General features: G+C 45.9%; 1 protein-coding gene across 1 annotated transcript in view; it reads right to left on the bottom strand.

Annotated features, from left to right (window-relative positions):
• Window positions 1-20,063, bottom strand: part of KIAA1549L (KIAA1549 like) — a 128,763-nt gene that overhangs the window by 89,742 nt on the left and 18,958 nt on the right. The window contains exons 8-9 of the mRNA XM_029209631.1: window positions 12,550-12,701; window positions 7,088-7,259 (exon numbers count right to left, since the gene is read on the bottom strand). Coding sequence (XP_029065464.1) covers window positions 7,088-7,259; window positions 12,550-12,701 — 324 coding nt within the window. The remainder of the gene's footprint in view (window positions 1-7,087; window positions 7,260-12,549; window positions 12,702-20,063) is intronic.

The following is a 20,063-nucleotide window of genomic DNA, read 5'->3' as shown; positions in this document are numbered from 1 at the left end:
TATTAACTTCCAAAAACAGCTCATTAGATAATGTGCTCCTGTTGACATTAAACATGTAATTGCTGCTGCTTTTAGTAATTCAGTATTTATATGTGAGTTTTAGGCCATTAACATTTTTTAAAGCTCCGTGCTTCTGTGAAAAATATCAGTATGCCTCTTTTCGGCTCTGTTGTTCTATCCTGATGGAGAAAAATGTATAGTGGATCAGAACATGATCTCCTAAATATAGTTATATATGTATATAAGTTTTTTCGTTAGCAAGAATGAAATATTTACATGTGTTCTGCTTTTACTCAGCTTTATTGTTTTGATGGAGGTGTGCCTTCTTGATGCAGTATGGAAAATCCTTTCACCTCCATATAAATGGGGAGAGAACAAATTTATGCTATGTACATTAATAAATTCATTGAACAGTCAAAGCGATAGTAAAGTTAGGTCAGCTGAAGTCATCCAAACCCAGTATATTCATTGGCATAATGATCTAAAACTACAAAGTCATGTACAGAGGTGAAAAGGAACAAATGGTTATTTAACTTACAAGAATGTCAGAGGAAGGATAGGAAAACGAGACAACACATTCTTGAGCTTCTACCGTGTGTTAGGCATTGGGATACACTCTTTGTCAAGATTCTTATACCCATTTTTCAGATGAAGAAACTGAGCCCCGGGGAGGTTAGATATTTTTTTTTTACCAAAAAATTCATTTCTCTGAAATATACAATTTAAGTCAGTTCTGAGTTATCACACATGAATGGAAGTTTGTGCATGTGTGCGTGTGCATGCACACACACACACACACACACACACGCACACAGTATCTGTCAGAGGGAATGAAGTCAAACGGTCCACATAACCTAAACTCAGAATAATTATTCTCATGTGGAGCAAATGTTGAAAGGAGAAGGAATCCATTCGAAAAAGCTCCCAGCTCGTTTCTGTGGCTGTCAAAACATCAGAGTTCATGACTGCTGTGAGTGGACACAGGGGAGGGTCCAGCAGCTGGTGAGAGCCCAGGCCCATCCTGCCCCTGCCCACACACTCCCGTGGCTCTCACCCCACCTGGGTGCAGCCCATGGGGCTCCACCGATCGTGGCCCCTAGTCTGCACCTCTGACCTCATCGCTGCTGCTCTCCTCCATCGGGACCTCCTCGCTGGCTCTCAAACCCTCCCCCCTCTGCCTGGAATCTTGTCCCAGGTATCCTCAGGTGGTCACTCAAAGGTTACTTCCTCAGTATCCTCTTCTCGACACCCCAACAATTTAAAATCACAGCCATTATCTCCTCGGCATCCCCTAGCCCCTTCTGTGCTTAATTTTTCTCCATGGCACTTATTAGCATCTAACATATTATTCAGTTATTTTGTCTGTTTAACCTGCCCGCTCAGGAATGTAAGGTCCATGAGGGCAGAGGTTTTGCCTGCTTTACTCACGGCTGTATCTCCAGTGCCTAGAACAGTGCCAGACACGTAACAGGTGCTCAAAAAATATTTGTTGAAGGAATGAATGAGAGTTCCCTTCACCAAAGGGTCAGTCTATGGCTTTCTTTAAGTGATATTTTTTTTGAGATAAATTTCTGATGGCCGTGTAAGGTAAACCAATTCCCGCCCTGGACTGCTTCTGCATGGGGAGAATTTTCCCTACTCCATCAGCTGGATAACCTCTCTGAGGGGCCTCTCACTCCAGATCCTGCAAAGGGAGTAGATGAAAACCCCCATCGGGAATGCAGTTGCTTTTTTAGACGTCATTGCTGCCCCATTACCCAGAGATGACATGGGTAGAGTGGGCATCATATATTCCACTGTAGGGCACTGCACATCGGCCCTAGACCTAGCGATTTAGAAGACACTGGAACACACAGAACGCTACACCCTACCTTCAGAGGGACAAGGTGTCTGTTCAACACCATGACTCTCTATTCAAAGTGCTGACCTCAGATTCACATCTCAGGCTGATTTCAAAGCTCTTAGGAGAAAATGAGATTTAAAACCTCTCTGTTTCTCCTCTTCTTCACTGGCCTTAGTGTCCTCCTCATCTGATCCTGGGATGGAGGCATTTCCCAGGGTCTGTCATCTAGCTATACTCCCTCCAGGACTCGAATTTTCTCCAGGATTTAAATTCTACCCTGTATCTACAACATTCTCAAAATCCATAGTGTTAACAGGCCTCTCTCCTGGGATCCAGGCTTGGATTTCCAACAACTTTCCTAACCTCAGCCCTCAACACCCCCATGACACCCCTTAATAGCTCATCACTTAGACTCCACATGGTCCAAACTGAGTAAATCACCTTCTCCCTCCTGAAAGTGCTTCTCCACTCTAACCCCCTCTCTAATTGCATTAAAAGCACCCTATTCTCTGAATTATACAGGCTCTTAACCTTCAAATCTCCCTTCCCTCTTCATTGCCTCTCCTCGAGTCCTTCTACCTTATGGATAAATGAGACACTCGGCTACCATTTACTACGTGCCTAATAGACACGTAGTAGATGGTACTAAACCCTCTACATGCAATAATTATCTTATTTAATCCCCCCAGTAGCTCTACCAGGTCAGTGTTTTTGATATCACCATTTTACGTATGAGGAAAATGTAGGTCAGAGGGTCATTCATTTGCCTTCGGTCTTATTACAAAGGCTCTGCTCTCAACTGCTCTGCTATGGTGTCTTCCAACCACGTGCCTCACTCAGGGCCTGGCAGAGGCATTTAGCAAAAGTGGGTTCTTTGCCTTCACAAGGATCGAGCCAGGCAGTAGCTGGGGCTGGATATTCAAAAAGGAATGAGATGTGGTACCTGCTTTTAAAGAGCTCATGAGGGAGAAAAGCGAGAAAACAACTCATTTGCCCAGTGTGATAAGGGCAATGGAGGCCCCTGGAACTAGGGAAACTTCGGGGAGGGGTCATGCTTCAGGGGTCAGGGAAGGCTTCAGAGGCATAGGGAATGTGAAGAATGAATCCTCCCATGTGGCTGAAGCATTAGGTCTGAAGGAGAGAAGAGTAGCTGTACGGCTGGGAAAGAAGCCTGGAGACCAGGTTGTCAAGGGCCCTGAACATTTGCTGAGCACCTGTTGTGAAAGGCTTCAAAGACCCACTTTAAGAAGATTGGATTTTATTCTATGAACAGCAGAGAGCCACCAAATATTTTTTAAATGGAGTAGATGTAAGACCAGAACCTGTGTTTATTATAATGACTCTAATTACAGTGTGGATGGTACATTAGTGGCAAAGAGGCTGAGGCTGAGTCATTTGGGAAGCACCTGCAAAGTCCAAGAGGAGATAATGATGAAATGGAGAAGAGGAAACAGTTTGTGAGTTACTCTAGGAGGGAACCGAGAGAGCCAGGTGGATTTGAAGGAAACAAAGAAGTAAGGTTGAGGGTTAGCAGCTCCGGAGCCAGGCGGAACAGAGTTTGAATCCTGGCTCTCCGAGCCCGAGTCAAACCTCTAAGGTCACCCCTAGATGACCTCTCGACTCTCATTTCCACAAGGCTCCATGCACCTTCTAATTTGATGTGATTGCTCTCTCCTGCCCATGATCTCAGACACTGTTCCCATCCATCTCCTTCAGCAAAGTCCCCTTACCTCTCGCCCTGACACTCCATTCACTTCTTGCTCTAAATAAGGCAAGCTCTCCCATTTCTGCCCCTTCCCAAGTACCACAAGGCCTAGAGTAGATGTGAGGAGGTCAAGGAACTGACCTCAAAGTAGAGGATGGGTTGGGACAGGAGAAGCGATGCAGAGGAAGAGACAATGAACCAGGATGATGGGGGCCAGCTTGGGTTCTAGAGGTGGCTACAGTGAGGAAGGGGCAGTTCAAAGCATCTAGAATTTTGAAAGAATAGAAGAAATGGTCTGAACATAGCAATGAGGACCCAGGAGGAGGGGAGCCTTGCCAATCTTCCGGTTTTTCTCTCATCAGTTTCCTGATGCTCAGTGTGTACTACCGCACCCTTGCTCAAATGCCCCCCCCACAACCTCAACCTCAGCTGCCAACCTCATTATGCCCCAAGAGAGCAGAAACAACCACAGAAACATCCTCAGGCTTCCATTACCAAATGTACCCCCTGACCGACACCCACACCCCTGTACTCTGCCTTCCTTCCTGGTGCAAAAGATTGAGCCGTCCCTGCTCCTCGCTGAGTCTGAACCCTCCACCTGTGCCACCCCCTTGAGCACATATGGACTTCACCCCTGCAGTGTTCGTCTCTCTTCTGCATCGTCAATTTCTCCCTTGCTATTAGTCACCCATAATATTCAAACGTACCCCAATATCTCCCATATGCCCCTCCAGCAACTGTCCCATTAATCTTCTCCCTTTGCTGTCACTGCTTCCCCACCTCCACCGTCTCCTGGGTCCACTCCAGCCAAGCTGTCTCCACCACCTCTTCCTGGAAACCCCTCCTGCCAAGGTCACCACCAAACTTCAGTTTACCAAATTCACTTCATCTCCATCCTTCCAGAACAGAAGATGACGCAGCAGCTCCCTCCCTCCCAGGACATTCACTTTCTTCACTTATTTCTAGACACCACCTCCTCCATTTCCCCAGATGCTCCTTCCCAGGGTCCTTTGCTGGCTCCAGTTCTTCCCTCATGTGGATGCCCTGGGCCTGATTTTTACCCTCTTCTCTTTAGTTCTAAATCAAGGCAAATCTGGTTAATCTAACCTACTCCCTTAGCTCTAAATGTCACCTGTGTGGATGACTGCCGAGTTCCTATCTCCTGAGCTCTCCCTGAATGTGTAAGCTCACATGTCCAAAAGCAAACTTTCAACTCCATCTCCCCCACCGCCACTGCAGCCCCACTAAACCTCCTCCTCTCCTCTCTGCATCTCAACAAATGACACCACAACCAGTGCTCAAGCAAACACCTGGGAATCACCCTTGAGTCCTCCAGCCCTCACCTCCTCCTGCCACACACACAATCCATTACCTTGCCCCAACAGCTCTGTCTCCAAAAATATCCCGAATCCAACCACTTCTCTGAGTCTCCACCTCGGACACCTTCCCCTCTCACCTGGGCACCTACAATGGTTTTCACTCCAGTCCTCTACAATTCATTCTCTACCTGGAGAGACGGAGAAAGAGCTGAGAATGGAGCCCTGGGGAACACACTTAAAGAAGATGCAGTAAAACTGATGAAGCTAGTAGCTGACCTGACCAGAGATGGGACAGAGCCCACAGGGAGGGAAGGAGAGAGGTGCAAAGGAAGAGCATCTTGGTTAAAAAGTCATTTCAAAGACAAGATTGTAGAGGGAGACCATCATTTCCAGGCAAAGGTGTGTCTGTGAGGATGTGCTGGCCGAGCAGAAGTGAGGGCCGTAACCACATGTGGGCTGGACCATCCCTGTGGAAGCCACACCTACCCCGGACGAAGGCAGGAGACGAGGAGGAGAGGGGAGAGGAAAACCATGAGCCAGGCGTCAGGTTCCTAAGGAACACGGACACCAACTAGGAGATCAACGGGAGATGACCTTCCAGGCCCTGTATGCTCAGTGTGCTGTTGAATCTAATATTTCTACCACACAATCTCTCATCTTCATCAACCCCCTCTCCCCTTGCTGTCTTCACAGCCCTCTTCTGGGGCCCCAATGCCTGGGCCACCAGAGAGCCTCATTAGTCCTGCCCCCTCTCATCCTGGACACTGCCGACAGATTAACCTCCCTAGATAATGGGTACTTCCAGTGATACTACTGCCCTGCTCAGAAATGTCCAACAGCTCCCCACAGCCAATCACATCATGTACAATCTCCTTCCCCTGCCATCCAACGCCTGAGTCTCCTAAGCAATGCTCGTTTCTAATCCCATCACCTCCTCCTCATGCTTCTGCACTCCAGGCAACTGGAACTCCTTTTATTCAAGCACCCTTGGTACTTTTCACCTCCCTTCTATTGCTTCTGCTGCTCCCTCTTTCTGGACAGTACATCCTCCTCTCCCTCTGCTGAAACTGTAGCATGCAATACAGTTAAGAACACACTTTTGAAGTCAAACAGATCCAGATTCATATCTTGGCAGCTCAAGTCCTAGTTCTGTGATGTTGTGCAAGTTAGTTAACTTTTCTGAGCCTAGGTTTCCTCATCTGTAATTTGGAGCTGAATAAAGTTGCCCCAGAGAAATTGAGAAAATCTATGTAAAGCAAAAAGCATAGTAGCTGCCAGGGGAGGGTCCTCAAAGAGGCAGCTGTTATGTTTCATATCCTTTCTCTGTTCATCCTTCCTGGATGCTCCTTTGGAGCAATCTGTCCCTCGGTTGAGCCCTGTATCAATCACATTGTCTCCTCAAAGCATTCCTGCATTCTATGCCTTTATATCTGCATTAACGCCTTCTCTGCTCCTTAAAGGCAGTGACTGGGACTTGCCCACTTCTATATGTCCTCCAGCACTGAACACACAGTTCATGCAGGACTCTACAAAGCTTATTGAATGAAATTACCTTTAATTCCCCAGCAGACAAATACCAGCTCAGCTGTGGTGATTTTTCTAACTGTTCACAAGATTATACTGAGGAGGAAGAGAGGATAGGACCTGGGGAAAAGCAGTATTATCATCATCCTAGTAGCCAAAACATATCCCTGACCCAAAACCTATTGCTTCAAACAACACAGGAAACAACTGGTTGATTTGAGAACCTTCTAGAACAGAAGTATGTTTAGCTCTGGGTCTAATAACATCCAAGTGATTCAGGAAACATTTACTGGTATTAAAAATAACGAATGATGGCACTTCCCTGGTGGCGCAGTGGTTAAGAATCTGCCTGCCAGTGCAGGGGACACAGGTTCAAGCCCTGGTCCGGGAAGATCCTACATGCCACAGAGCAACTAAGCCCACGTGCCACAACACAGCCTGAACTCTAGAGCCTGCGAGCCACAACTACTGAGCCCATGTGCCACAACCACTGAAGCCCGCGCGCCTACAGCCCGTGCTCCACAACAAGAGAAGCCACCACCATGAGAAGCCCGCGCACCGCAACAAAGAGTAGCCCCCACACGCCACAATTAGAGAAAGCCCGCACGCAGCAACGAAGACCCAACACAGCCAAAAATAAATAAATAAATTTATTAAAAATTTAAAAATGAATGAATGGAAAGGTTATCCCCTTACGGTCAGCTTGCAGAAGGACAACGTGATGCAGGGTCAAGGCCATCCTTTGGGAGTCAATGGTGCTCAGGATCTTGGCAGCTGCAGTCCCCAGCAAAGGCTTCCCATTGTACAGGGTGTAGTAAGTCAGCTCCGCGGGGTCCTTGGGTCCTGGCACCCGCTGCATCTTTACCATCTTTCAGAAAAAGACAGGCCATGTTTACAGGGCATCTTGCATCAACTCTGCAATCACCTGGGCAATCAGCAGGCTGTCTCCCGACTGCGAAGCCTTCCATGGCTAAGTGGACCCATGATGTATATTTTAGACATCACCCTTCTCATACCTCCCTATCACCAACGTCTCAAGAAACCCTGCTATGGCCGGAGGAGGGAGGCAGCGAGGAGAAAAGGGTTTTGAAAATATAAACATCTGGAAAGAACAGTTTCAGGCTGGAGAAGGAAACGTTGAAATGGTGATGTCTTCCAGCCTCCAGAGAACTCTGGCCTCATTTGAAAGTAGGCCTCCACATTAATTCAGGGCATGTTAGGTTATTCTCAAACAAGATTTCTAATTTCAAATTCCTGCAGTTGCCAGAGAGGAAAAAAAAATGAACTTATATGTCTGCAATTCAGAAGAACTCTGACAAAAGCAGTACTTGGAGACTCAAAGCTCTTTTTCTAAAATACCCTTTGTTGCTTTTTCTCACTGTACAAGTCACACATCGTCACTACAGAAAAATCTGAAAATACAAAAAAGCATCGAGAAATGAAATAAAATAAAAACAATCTGGAATCCTTCCACCACAAGTTAATTACTATTACAATTTTGGAGTATTTGCTTCTATTCTTTGTTTTTTCCACACAGGCCTTTTATTTATCATTTTACAAAATTATTTATCATACTCTCTATATAGTATTATATATTGCCAGTTTTACTTGCATCCATAATGGGCTTAAATATAACAAAAGCATAAATGTTAACTTCTACACGGCATTCCAAGGCATGCCTCATAAACTTAGCCAGTCCTTTATGGTTGAACACTTAAATTGTTACTCATTTTTCAGCATTGTAACTAACAATTGATAATCATTAGAAATACAGAAAACATAAATTTAAAACCTACATAATGTTCTACTGTATGCATGTCTCTTAAACCTAACTAACCCTTCATTTTTAAACATTTAGGTTGTTTTCAAATTTTTACTAGTGTAATTAACCATCGACAAATATTATTGGCATAATATAGTATTTTCCGAAGTGTACATTACAGATTACGAGTTTCACAGGATATTAAAAGATGTTACAAAAATATTTATAGCAGCATTGTTCATATCATAGCAAAAAAATCTGAAAATTCAGAATTCACTAACAGTAGGATGGATATGTGAGTTATGGTACAGTCACACAATGCAATATTATAGAGTCATGTAAATGAACTATGGCTCTTTGTATCAATATGGGTGAATATAAAAGCCTGATATGGAGCAAAAGAAACAAATTACAGAATACAAAATGCAAAACCGAATGATGTACTACTTAAGGATACACATGAGGATGGTAAAATCTATACAGAAAACACAGGTGTGATTTAATACAAAATTCAGAAGCACAGTCAATTCTGACGGGAAGGAAGTGAGTATGTATAATCAGAAAAGACACAGAAAAGGCTTCTTGGATAAGGTAACAGTAATGTTCTTACTCTTTGGGTTGTGGGTTCTTTTTTACTAGTGCTCTTTAAACTCTACATATTTTTATGCTCCTATGTATGTATGCTATAAATAATAATTAAAATAAATATTACTACAACCCAATAAAAAATGGGTTTTAAAAAAGTCTGACCAGATACTTCACAAAGGAAGATATCTGAATGGCCAATAAGCATATTTTTTAAATGCTCAATGAGGAAATTCAATTTAAAACCACAAGTCGGGCTTCCCTGGTGGCGCAGTGGTTGAGAGTCCGCCTGCCGATGCAGGGGGCGCGGGTTCATGCCCCAGTCCGGGAAGATCCCACATGCCACGGAGCGGCTGGGCCCGTGAGCCATGGCCGCTGGGCCTGCGCGTCCAGAGCCTGTGCTCTGCGACGGGAGAGGCCACAACAGCGAGAGGCCCGTGTACCGCAAAAAAAAAAAAAAAACGAACACAAGTCATCAATATCAACCACCAGAGTGGCTAAAATAAGAAGGGCTGACAACACCGTGTTGATGAGGAGGTGGGGTAACTCCACATCTGGTTGGTGGGAGTGGGAACGTCAAACTGTACACTTTGGGAAAAGGTCTGGCAGTCTCTCCTAGAACTCACATAGACCAACTCTATGACCCAGGAATTCCACTCCTACATACCCAAGAGAAATGAAAGCACATGGCCATGGAAAGACCTGCAGAAGAGGTTCATAGAAGCTTTGTTTATAATAGCTAAAAATTGGGAAAAGCGCAGGTGTCCATCAACAGAAGCATGGATAAACAAACGGTAGTATATTTCATACAAGGGAATATTATTCAACAATAAAAAGGAATAAACTACTGAATAAAAGAACAACATGGATGAATCTCAAAAACACTACAGAGTCAAAAAAGCCTTATACAAGAGAGAATATACTGTAGGATTCCACTTATATGAGATTCTAGAACAGTCCAAACTGATCTACGGTATGGAAATGATATGTTATCAAATATAAAACAGTAACATAATACACTGTTAATTGTAGAACCTAGACGGTGAGTAAATGGGTGCTTACGTCATAATTTTTTCAACTTTTCTGTGAGTTTGAAAATGCTTATAATAAAATGTTGGGGAAATGTAGATATTATTATAAACAAGGGTCTTATTGGCATTGAAATGTAGAACCAGTATATTGAAGAAAGTCAAGGAGATTTCTTTACTTGCAGGTTTTTTTAGAGTCTTTGGTATGCCAATATGCCTTTGGAATCTTCAAGAACATTCTACAGGATGCAGCCTTGCCCAAACTGCCCTGGCCAGAAAGCCCCTTTGCCTCTGGGCACCTTATAGAGTCATTTTCTGGACCCTCTCTGAGAAACACTGCTCTTACCCTTTCATCTTTGTGTTCATCTCTATCTCCTCGAAATGAATTTATAGGAGTAATGTTGTCACCATCTAAAAGATTCTTGTCTAAATTGCTCACCTGCCCTCCAGCAAGGTCATATCCATGTACTGTGTTTGAGGGTGCCCACTTCACTGCAGCCTCATCAACACGGGATAGTACCATTTTACTCATCTTGAAAATGGCATCTTGTGGTAATTAAAACTTGCATTACTTTGATGACAAGAGTTAAATGTTTAAAAATGCTTACTTGTCATATGTATATCTTCTTTGGACTCAATTTCTCAAATACATCCACTAGAGAAATATCCTTAGATTCTAGACATTAAAATCTCCATATTCATGAAGGTGGCTCATCTTTACAAATGATCTGAGCCAAGATGAAGGACTTCTCTGGGTGAAGGATGATGTAAGCTGTGTAGAGTGAACTTTATTTGGGAAACTTGGGGGTGTTATTTCTGTCCCCAGTGGGAGAGGAGGTAGGGAGAGCGTTAGTATAACCAGGTACAAGGTGAATGAACATTCAAGTATCTAATAACTTTGCTCAATTTCAACTTAATAGCAAATTCTTCTTACCAAATTTCTCCAAGGATGACGTTGTTAGGTGGTCTACAGCCTTGGTAAATTGGGGATTTGCAGAAATAAACCACTACTTACTTCACTCAGGCTTTCCAGGCAACGAAAGGGACCAAGCACACTGGGTACTCAGAAAAAAAGAGGAAACAGCATCTCACTGGGCTCTTTTAGACACTTAGAATGTTCTGGGTTTCTTAGGTTTACAAATAACACCAGCAATGTAGGGTAATTCTTTCCTCCCCTTCAGCTGAGGCAAATCCCATTTCAACTGTCTGAAGCCCAGCAACTTCCCTTCTGTCATTTGGAAAAGTGTGAATTGTAGGGCTCACGTGGACCCACAGAAGGGAAATCACAAACCTGGCACATGAAATTAACTATCGCTTTACCTCATGACAAGGCTGTCTCAGACCACAAAGATTTTTAGAACCAAAGCAACATCCAATAGGACAAGAGGCCAAATTCACCAACTGCGAACGGGGGACCTGGAGTCTCCCTCAGGGGCGTGATGTTGACTAACATAGGGAAGTGTGTTCCAGAAGATGGGTCGTTTGTACTTCCAAGATTGCCTGGGGACATGATCTGCAGACACGGTGGTAATGTCTGCAATTTCCTTTAAAGCTTCCTCTTAGTTAGACACCATGCATGTGTGTTTGGGTTAAGTTACACACTAGATGTGGTCAATTACCAATCCAGGGTCAGTCAACTAGATCCCAGAAAATAAGAAGCCCACTTCCTAGAGGCAACTACCAGAAGCACTTCTGTAATTTGATACCTTGCTCAAGAGAGCTTGTTAATTAGCATAACAAATGTTAGAAATGGGTTCTCTTTTGGTGAAATTAGTGGTACTCAAGATACGTGGATTGGCCAGAATATGCTATAGACACTCCCACTCTTGTTTGAACTGGATAAACAATCTAGAGAGCCTCTGCCCTCAGGATGGCTACTGTCTCTGTTGGGTTCCCTCTGAAGCAGACTCTGAGATGAGTTGAATGCTTGTAATTTATTGGAGAGATGCAGGGAACTGACAGGGGGTGGAAGGGAGCTAACAAGGGATGCATTATGAAGCCAGTCACCGCAGCGGGAAACTAAAGTGTAATTCTCTGTGGGAAAGCTCTGGCAATGATCCTAAAGCATACATTTCAGAATCCTCCCAGCCAAGAAGCAAGAGAGCTGTGGCATTTATACCTCCACCACTGGTGAATTCCCAGGCGCTTCCGGCCAGCCGTGGCTGGGCAAAGGACGTTCTGGCATCTCAAGAGCGGCCCATCAATAAAGAGATGCTGGGAGTTCATCAGCATTCATCATAGAAGCTAGAAGGGGGTTTGGGCAGGACACCAGTGGTGTCTCCTACAGCTCCCTACCCTGAATCCCTGCGTGGTCACGTGTCCATTATAAACGTAGAGGGCTCTATTTGTTGAAACGGATTCGACAAGGCTAACAGAATCCCACACCTGTAAGGCTGATCGGTGTCTCTGCTGATCACAGTCATGGCGCTGAGAGGCCTGAAAGCTGGGACGTCATCCAGCCTCCAGAACAGGATGCAGAGGAGTTGCTCTTGCTTACTAATAGCCTTCTGTTTAATAAATATGTGCATGTGGGCAGCATTTCTTCCGAGACCTCCTTTCCCTACAGTCTAGTAGTCGGGAGAGCAGCTCTCACCCTCCTTCATGATTTCGATGATTATGACTGTCACCCGCCCCCCCTCAAAACCTAAGAGCAGTGTGGATTAACGGACCTCATCAGCTTGCAATGTGAGCGCTCCTCGGCACGCAGCATGGTTTTCTTTAGGCTCAGGAAGCACATTTCCACACCCTTCTTATAAGACCCCCGTGACTTTGCGCACACCCACCTGCACGGTGTAGCTTCCCAGGGTGGTGGCCCGTTTAAACCGCCGGCCTTGTTGCTGGGACATCATGAACAGCTGGGCCAGGCGCTGCTCCATGACCCGGGCGAAGCTTTGGTTGTGCAGGCCCACCAGGGAACTGTCCACGCCCTGCAGCACTGTGGACACAGGACACAGAGGGGCTGTCAGAGGAGAGGCTGCCTGCTGACTCGGAACCACAGCCGCCACCGCTGGCCCCCACCAGCCACTAAGGGCCATGGGCCCGACCCCACGTTAGGGTTTGGCCATCCTTCCCTCACTTTACCCTCACATCAGCCCCAGGAGTTAGGAATCGCTATTGACCTGTTCGAGATGCTGAAAAGGTTAAGTGACTTGTCGAAGGTCACACAGCTAGTAATCAGCAAAGCCAGGGCTCAAACCCGAGCCTGTGGAACCCCAAAGCATGCACTCTGTCCTTCACAAGCTGTGACAGGTGTAACGCTGCTGTATTAGGTCCCAACCTTATTTAAGATAGTATGTGTTGTCAGAGTCCATATGGGAATACAGCATCGCTAATGGGTACAACTACTTGGATTTTTGGTGGTTCCCACTCAGAAGCCCTGGCTCAGCGCTACCCTGATTTTACTTTTCCTTCCCAACAGCTCTGGTGAGAAATCTAAGCTCCATCCTGCAACTCAGCCCCTTTCACACGGGCAAACCACCCTGTTCGGTGTCCTCTTCCCTCTCTCCTCAATGGGGTCCTTTCAGGGCTCACCCCTAAAGCTGCCCAGGGCCCCTGGGGTCTCTCTCACTTGAGAGAAGGATTGTGTGATAGAAAGAGTGGGCTCTCTCAGTGCTGGCCCTTGCCAGTTGGGGGACTTTGGGCAAACCACCGGCCCTCTCAGAGTCCAAGTCCTTTTCTGTAAAACGGAATAAGAAGGGCTACATCACAGCAAATATATTTCTAGCGGGCTTTAAGGTTGAGATGAAATAAGATGTATATAGCAGCTTAGCATAGAGCCTGGTGTGCGGAAGGCAAATGAAACCCTCTCTTTCCATCCCTCCTTCACTGCTGGGCTTCACCCACATCCAGGGTGTCTGTAATCAATGGGTTAAGGCGTTGGTGATGGAATTCCAGGCAATGGCTGGTGCACGGGAGAGAATTTAGTGAACACCAGAGCCGTCCAAGGACTGCTGTGGTCAATTACTATGGGGGCGACTGCCTTTTGCTGTCTACCCCCAATGCCAGCCCTTCCTCCGAGACCCTTGGGAAGAAGCACACTTCTTCCCAAACACACAAACACTCCCTCCAAACACAGTCATCCCTGAAAACAAAAATGCTAAAAGCAATTCTCATCTTCTTAGACCAAAACTTACAAGGGCTGGGAATGTAATACAAGGTTTTTCATTTAGCAGAGTTTGTTCTACTACAGTCCAGCCAAGGACCATTAATACCACCTGTCTACTGGGATCTGGCAATAGCTTGGATATAAAGACGGCATTGTTGCTATGATGGCATTCTAACAGGGCCAGAACATGCAACGGATGACAACGAGATACAGAGAACGATGTTTAAACCAATGAAGAGAAAAATAAAACCCACAGCTGAGTCTTAGAAATCATTTCTTTGAAACCACAAATGCTAAATAATCCCCACGGAGGGCATAAAGCAGCTTTCCTTCCAGGGCCCTCATGAGGGACTCCCAGCTCAGCAGAACTCCTGCAAACAAAGATAAAACACTCCTGCACTTCCCACTGTGGCCCCTTGGAGCCCTCCTGACACAGCTGTCAGGCTGAGGAAGGGCTGACCAGCCTCCTGACCCCAGAAGGAGAGCCCGTGTTCTTGCGCGCTCAAAGACACCCCTCCCGTAAAAGGACAGCGCCAACTGCTGAAGGATTACTTCTACACTGGTCTCTCCTAACTGGTGGACAAGAGCAAGAGAGGGGACACAGGATGGTCGAGGGACGTCATCATGGGTTACTTTACAGGAATCCCAGAGATGATGCAAGGGCAGACATCAAAGAAGAGAACAGTCGAAGCCTTCAGGTGACAAAAACATTCTGGAAATAGATAGTGGTGATGGTTGCACAACACTGTGAATGTACTTAATGGCCCTGAATTGTACACTTTAAAAATGGTTAAGGGCTTCCCTGGTGGCGCAGTGGTTAAGAATCCTCCTGCCAGTGCAGGGGACGCGGGTACGAGCCCTGGTCTGGGAAGATCACACATGCCGCGGAGTAACTAAGCCCATGCGCCACAACTGCTGAGCCTGTGCTCTAGAGCCCGCGAGCCACAACTACTGAGTCCGCGTTCTTCAACTACTGAAGCCTGCACGCCTAGAGCCCATGCTCCACAACAAGAGAAGCCAATGCACATATATACACTACCAAATGTAAAACAGATAGCTAGTGGGAAAATCACTGGCTATCTGCATAGCACAGGGAGATCAGCTCAGTGCTTTGTGTCCACCTAGAGGGGTGGGATAGGGAGGGTGGGAGGGAGACGCAAGAGGGAGGAGATATGGGGATATATGTATACGTATAGCTGATTCACTTTGTTATAAAGCAAAAACTTACACACCATTGTAAAGCAATTATACTCCAATTAAGATATTTTAAAAAAAGAGAGAAGTCACCGCAAGGAGAAGCCTGCGCACCGCAACGAAGAGCAGCCCCCGCTCATCCCAACTAGAGAAAGCCCGGGCAGAGCGACAAAGACCCAACGCAGCCAAAGATAAACAAATAAATATTTTTTTTAAAAAAGGTTAAAACGGTAAATCACACTTTATGTTTATTTTACCACAGTTTTAAAAATTGAGAAAAAATACCTCCAGGGAAGTACAGGAGGCCGTGGGAACCAGTCACAGAGCTACATGGAATCAACTGGGCAGCTCCCTCATGCCTCGTGGCTCTATTTGCAAAGAGGATGTGTCCTTCTCGAGGTGGCTGGAGAAGAGCAGAGGGTTGGAGCCAGGGGCCTGGGTTTGAATCCTGATGCCCCCTTACCGAGTGTCTTGAGCAAGTTGCCTAGTTTCTCTGGGCCCCAGTTCCTCATCAGAAAACACGGTTATCATAAGCTCCTCCTGACTGTATCATTGCAAAGAACAGTATACTTTATACAAAAATGCTTCCAGCATAGTGTCATAAAGCACTTGAGAGGCGGGTGCCCGTAAACAGTAGCTGTTGTTGCTCAAACGCGCCTCCTCCTTCACTAGACACATCCTCACCAGAGGAAGGAATTGCCTGGAAAACATAGAGCTGTGTTGCAGGACTGTAGCTCCTTTCCTTTCCCCTGAGAAGCACGGCGGACCTCAGGCTCCTGGCCCTCTCTGCCCACCCGGAAGGGAGTAGAAAGAGGTGTGTGCCCATAGCTCTCACAGAGACACGGAAGCAGTAGCGGGGGTTGGACCCTGGCACGGGGGCCCAGGAAGACCGCAGCCCCTCAGTACATCAGCCAGGGCCCTGGCCACCCACCCTTACCCACCACTGATTCAGCTCAGAGGAGGCGGGCAAGTCCCAGCTGTGTTCCTAGGAGCTTTGTCCAGAGGATTTGGTGGCTGTAACATCACTGGTCTCTCATTCCTTCTTTGTTTACAATTGCACTGGGCTCTAAGATTCCAACGATCAGGCCAAGTGAACTCAAGTTAAGTTGTTTTATTCATGGTTGAATCTCACATACTCAGAGCCAAAAGAACCTCAATCCTCAGTTCACATCTTTTCCTGATTCTAAAGGTGAGCATGTGCTGCCTAGTGGGTCTAAGTTGACTTGCTCAAGGACACACTAGGTTAGTCAGTAGCAGAGCTGAGACCAGAAGAAATCCTGTAATTGCTGGGTCTGGGATATTTTGACTCTGGTAGGTGAAATAAAGACAGATGAATAAACCTAAGAGGGGCTCTCACCTCTGTCAGGCAGCAACATTAAGTCTGTACATTTCTACCCCACCTCATATATACACCCCTGACTGCAGGATCCATGAGAGCAGGGTAGCCCCTGGGTACTCTGTAAAGAGGGGCTGCAGGAGTCACCCTAAGCCAGTGATTTTCCACCACAGCGGGACCCACACTCAGGGAGGGGAGAAGTGGATAGTGTGCCAAAACATATTTAATATAAGTTTAGTTGGAAAACAGATGAAAACATGTTAGGCTTTTACGATACAAATTACAGGAAGAAAAGTTGCTTCAAATCCTCTTGGCTGTTAGCAATGAGCAGAAGACAGGATGCCCAGGATGAATATCTGGGCAGACAGGTTATTCGAGGGTTTGAACAAGTGCTGTCTTCATCTCTCAGTTCCTAATCTCCTACCCCTTCTGGAAAAGATGGTTAAAGTTGGTGGTGGCTGCCCATGGGTCTAGAAAGTGGTTATGGGCGAAAGGGAAGGCAGGAGGGTCATCCTGAGACCTGGACCTGTCTCCTCTTCCCCCGCAAGCACTAATCAACTGATCCAATCAGCCCCAAACACAGCGATGGGTGCCACTGTGTATGCTGACTACCAACAGGCAGCAACAGCGATAACAAAGTTGGGTACGTAGGTGAGTGGGCAGGGGTCAAGTCCCAGAAGAATCCCGAAAACAAGACCACGTATGGAGCTTTTTATTAAGGTTATGTCACTAAAACAGAGGCAGGGCAAGACACAGGTACATGAGGAAAGCATGAAACAGGAGTCTGTCAAGGACAGGATGTTTTACCATTGAATGTAAATCTTAAAAGTTAAGAGAAGGGAGGAAATGGCTACAAGTTAAAAAAACAGCATTCCCTGTGCAGGAAACATGATTTTGTAAATGTTACATAACCTGCTGGTTTCCAAAATGTGTTGCATTGTCTCTCTTGAGCATAAACTCTGATGGGTTGTTGTTGTTTCCTTTTTAAACGTTTCTTTAGTTGGCCTTCTTAGCAGGTAAAATAATCTCTACAAATCCACGGCTTTGCAGGGGAGAAAGAAATGCAATTTTCTGCAGTTTAGGAGAGATCTTGAGTGAGCTTCACCAAGCTCCTTGGTTAGTATTCCAGGCAGCAGCCCATCCACTGCTTGTTTAGGACAGCAAGGGAGGGAGGAGACAGGCAAGGGAGGAAGGAGGTTTGGGAGGGCCTGCTTGTTCAGGCACATCTTCCAGGACTTGCAAAACCTTCCTCCCTCCTTGTAATGGGCTGAATTGTGTCCTCCCACCACTCACATGTTGACGTTTTAACTCCCAGGACCTCAGAATGCAACTGTATTTGGAGATAGGGCATTTAAAGAGGCAATTAAGATAAAATGAGTTCATCAGGGTGAGGCCTAATCCTATACAACTGGTGTCCTTATAAGAAGAGAAAACTAAGACACAGACATGCACAGAGGGAAGAAGGCCATCTACAAGCCAATGAGAGAGACCTCAGAAGAAAACAACCCAGCTGACACCTTGATTTTAGACTTCCAGCCTCTAGAGTTATGAGAAAATAAATTCCTGTTGTTGAAGCTCCCCCAGCCTGGGGTACTTTGTTACGGCAGCTCTAGCAGACTAACACCCTTCCGTCCCTCCCCTTGAAACTGAGGAGGACCCTGTGGGGCTCCTGGGCATGGAAGCCTTTCTGTCCCCCCTTTCTTGTAGGCAAGACTCCAGCCTCCATGACCCTCCCTGGGTTCCAAAGGGCAGATTCCAAGAGTTGCTAATCAAGGGAGAAGCAGCCAAGAGACCACCTGAGGTGAGATTAAAGGGACGAGAGAAGCTCATCAAGATTAGGAGACCGACCACCTGAGATGAGAGTAAAGGCATGCAGACCCTGCACACACCCTAATCTTATCAGCAACCCCACCCTTGAACTATTGCTATAAAACTCCTCATCAGATCCTCCCTGGTTGGGACACATAGTTTTTCAAGGCAGGAACTTGCTGTGTTCTGCTTTACCTGGCAAAGCAATGAAGCTATCCTTTTCTACTTAACCCAAAACTCCATCTCTGAGATTCAGTGTGTCACCAGTTACAGAGAAGCTGAGCATTTTTTTTTTTTTTTTTTTTTGCAGTATGCGGGCCTCTCACTGTTGTGGCCTCTCCCGTTGGAGAGCACAGGCTCTGGACGCGCAGGCTCAGTGGCCATGGCTCACGGGCCCAGCCGCTCCGAGGCATGCAGGATCCTCCCGGACCGGGGCACGAACTCATGTCCCCTGCATCGGCAGGCGGACTCTCAACCACTGCGCCACCTGGGAAGCCCGAGAAGCTGAGCTTTTGGCATCACCCTTTATGGCCCGGCTGGTCACTTTCCCTCCTACAAGCATCTGTCCTCTCTCTCTGCTTCCAATCCTTGCTCCTCTAATTTTCAGAGCTACTGTCTGGCTTTTGAAAAACACAAGCAAAAATTTTTTGCTGTTTCATAAATCTCAGCTGGGAAATGTCAAGGAAGAAAAAAGGAAACTGCCACCCAAACACCCTTTTACTTCCATCCACCCTCACTGTCAGGACACGCCTGGGCTCCACCAGGATCAGCGCGGGGGGTACCAGGGAGAGAGAAAAATGCATGCCTGGCATTCCTCTGACTTTCATTTGGGTTTTGTAAAGCAGTGCAGAAAGTCCTACGGTCTTTAAATGATCTTTAAACGAATAGACACCCATTCACATGGACATGCCCCAGATGTCCACAGCTTAATGCCGCACCTTTTGATGGGCACGCATTTTGCGAAGAGGAGGCTCCTGGGTGGGACTTTCAGCGTAGCTGTTTTGTATTGGTTATTTAACCCTGATCTTCAGCGTGCTGTCTTTTCCTATCTCAGCTTACTCCACACACTTCCGGTCCTAGGGAAGTAACTCCTTGGTGTATAACACAGGACCCAAGAAAAGATGCCAATTCTATCACTGAATGGCATGCAGTTTTTAAAAATAAACCAAACTTTCCAAAATATAGCAGAGGGAGGAACACTCCCAAACTCATTCTACAAGGCCACCATCACCCTGATACCAAAACCAGACAAAGATGTCACAAAGAAAGAAAACTATAGGCCAATATCACTGATGAACATAGATGCAAAAACCTCAACAAAATACTAGCAAACAAAATCCAGCAGCACATTAAAAGGATCATACACCATGATTAAGTGGGGTTTATCCCAGGAATTCAAGGATTCTTCAATATATGGAAATCAATTAAATGTGATAAACCATATTCACAAATGGAAGGATAAAAACCATATGATAATCTCAATAGATGCAGAAAAAGCTTTTGACAAAATTCAACACCCATTTATGGTAAAAACTCTCCAGAACGTAGGCATAGACAGAATTTACCTCAACATAATAAAGGCCATATATGACAAACCCACAGCTAACATCGTTCTCAATGGTGAAAAACTGAAACCATTTCTTTAAGATCAGGAATAAGACAAGGGTGCCCACTCTCACCACTACTGTTCAACATAGTTTTGGAAGTTTTATCCACAGCAATCAGAGAAGAAAAAGCAACAAAAGGAATCCAAATCAGAAAAGAAGTAAAGCTGTCACTGTTTGCAGATGACATGATACTATACATAGAGAATCCTAAAGATGCTACCAGAAAACTACTAAAGCTAATCAATG

Source organism: Monodon monoceros, unplaced genomic scaffold (assembly GCF_005190385.1).
Source record: "Monodon monoceros isolate NGI ecotype Baffin Bay Population unplaced genomic scaffold, NGI_Narwhal_1 Super_Scaffold_7, whole genome shotgun sequence".
NCBI classification, from domain to species: domain Eukaryota; kingdom Metazoa; phylum Chordata; class Mammalia; order Artiodactyla; family Monodontidae; genus Monodon; species Monodon monoceros.
This window is presented reverse-complemented; position numbering and strand designations above follow the sequence as displayed.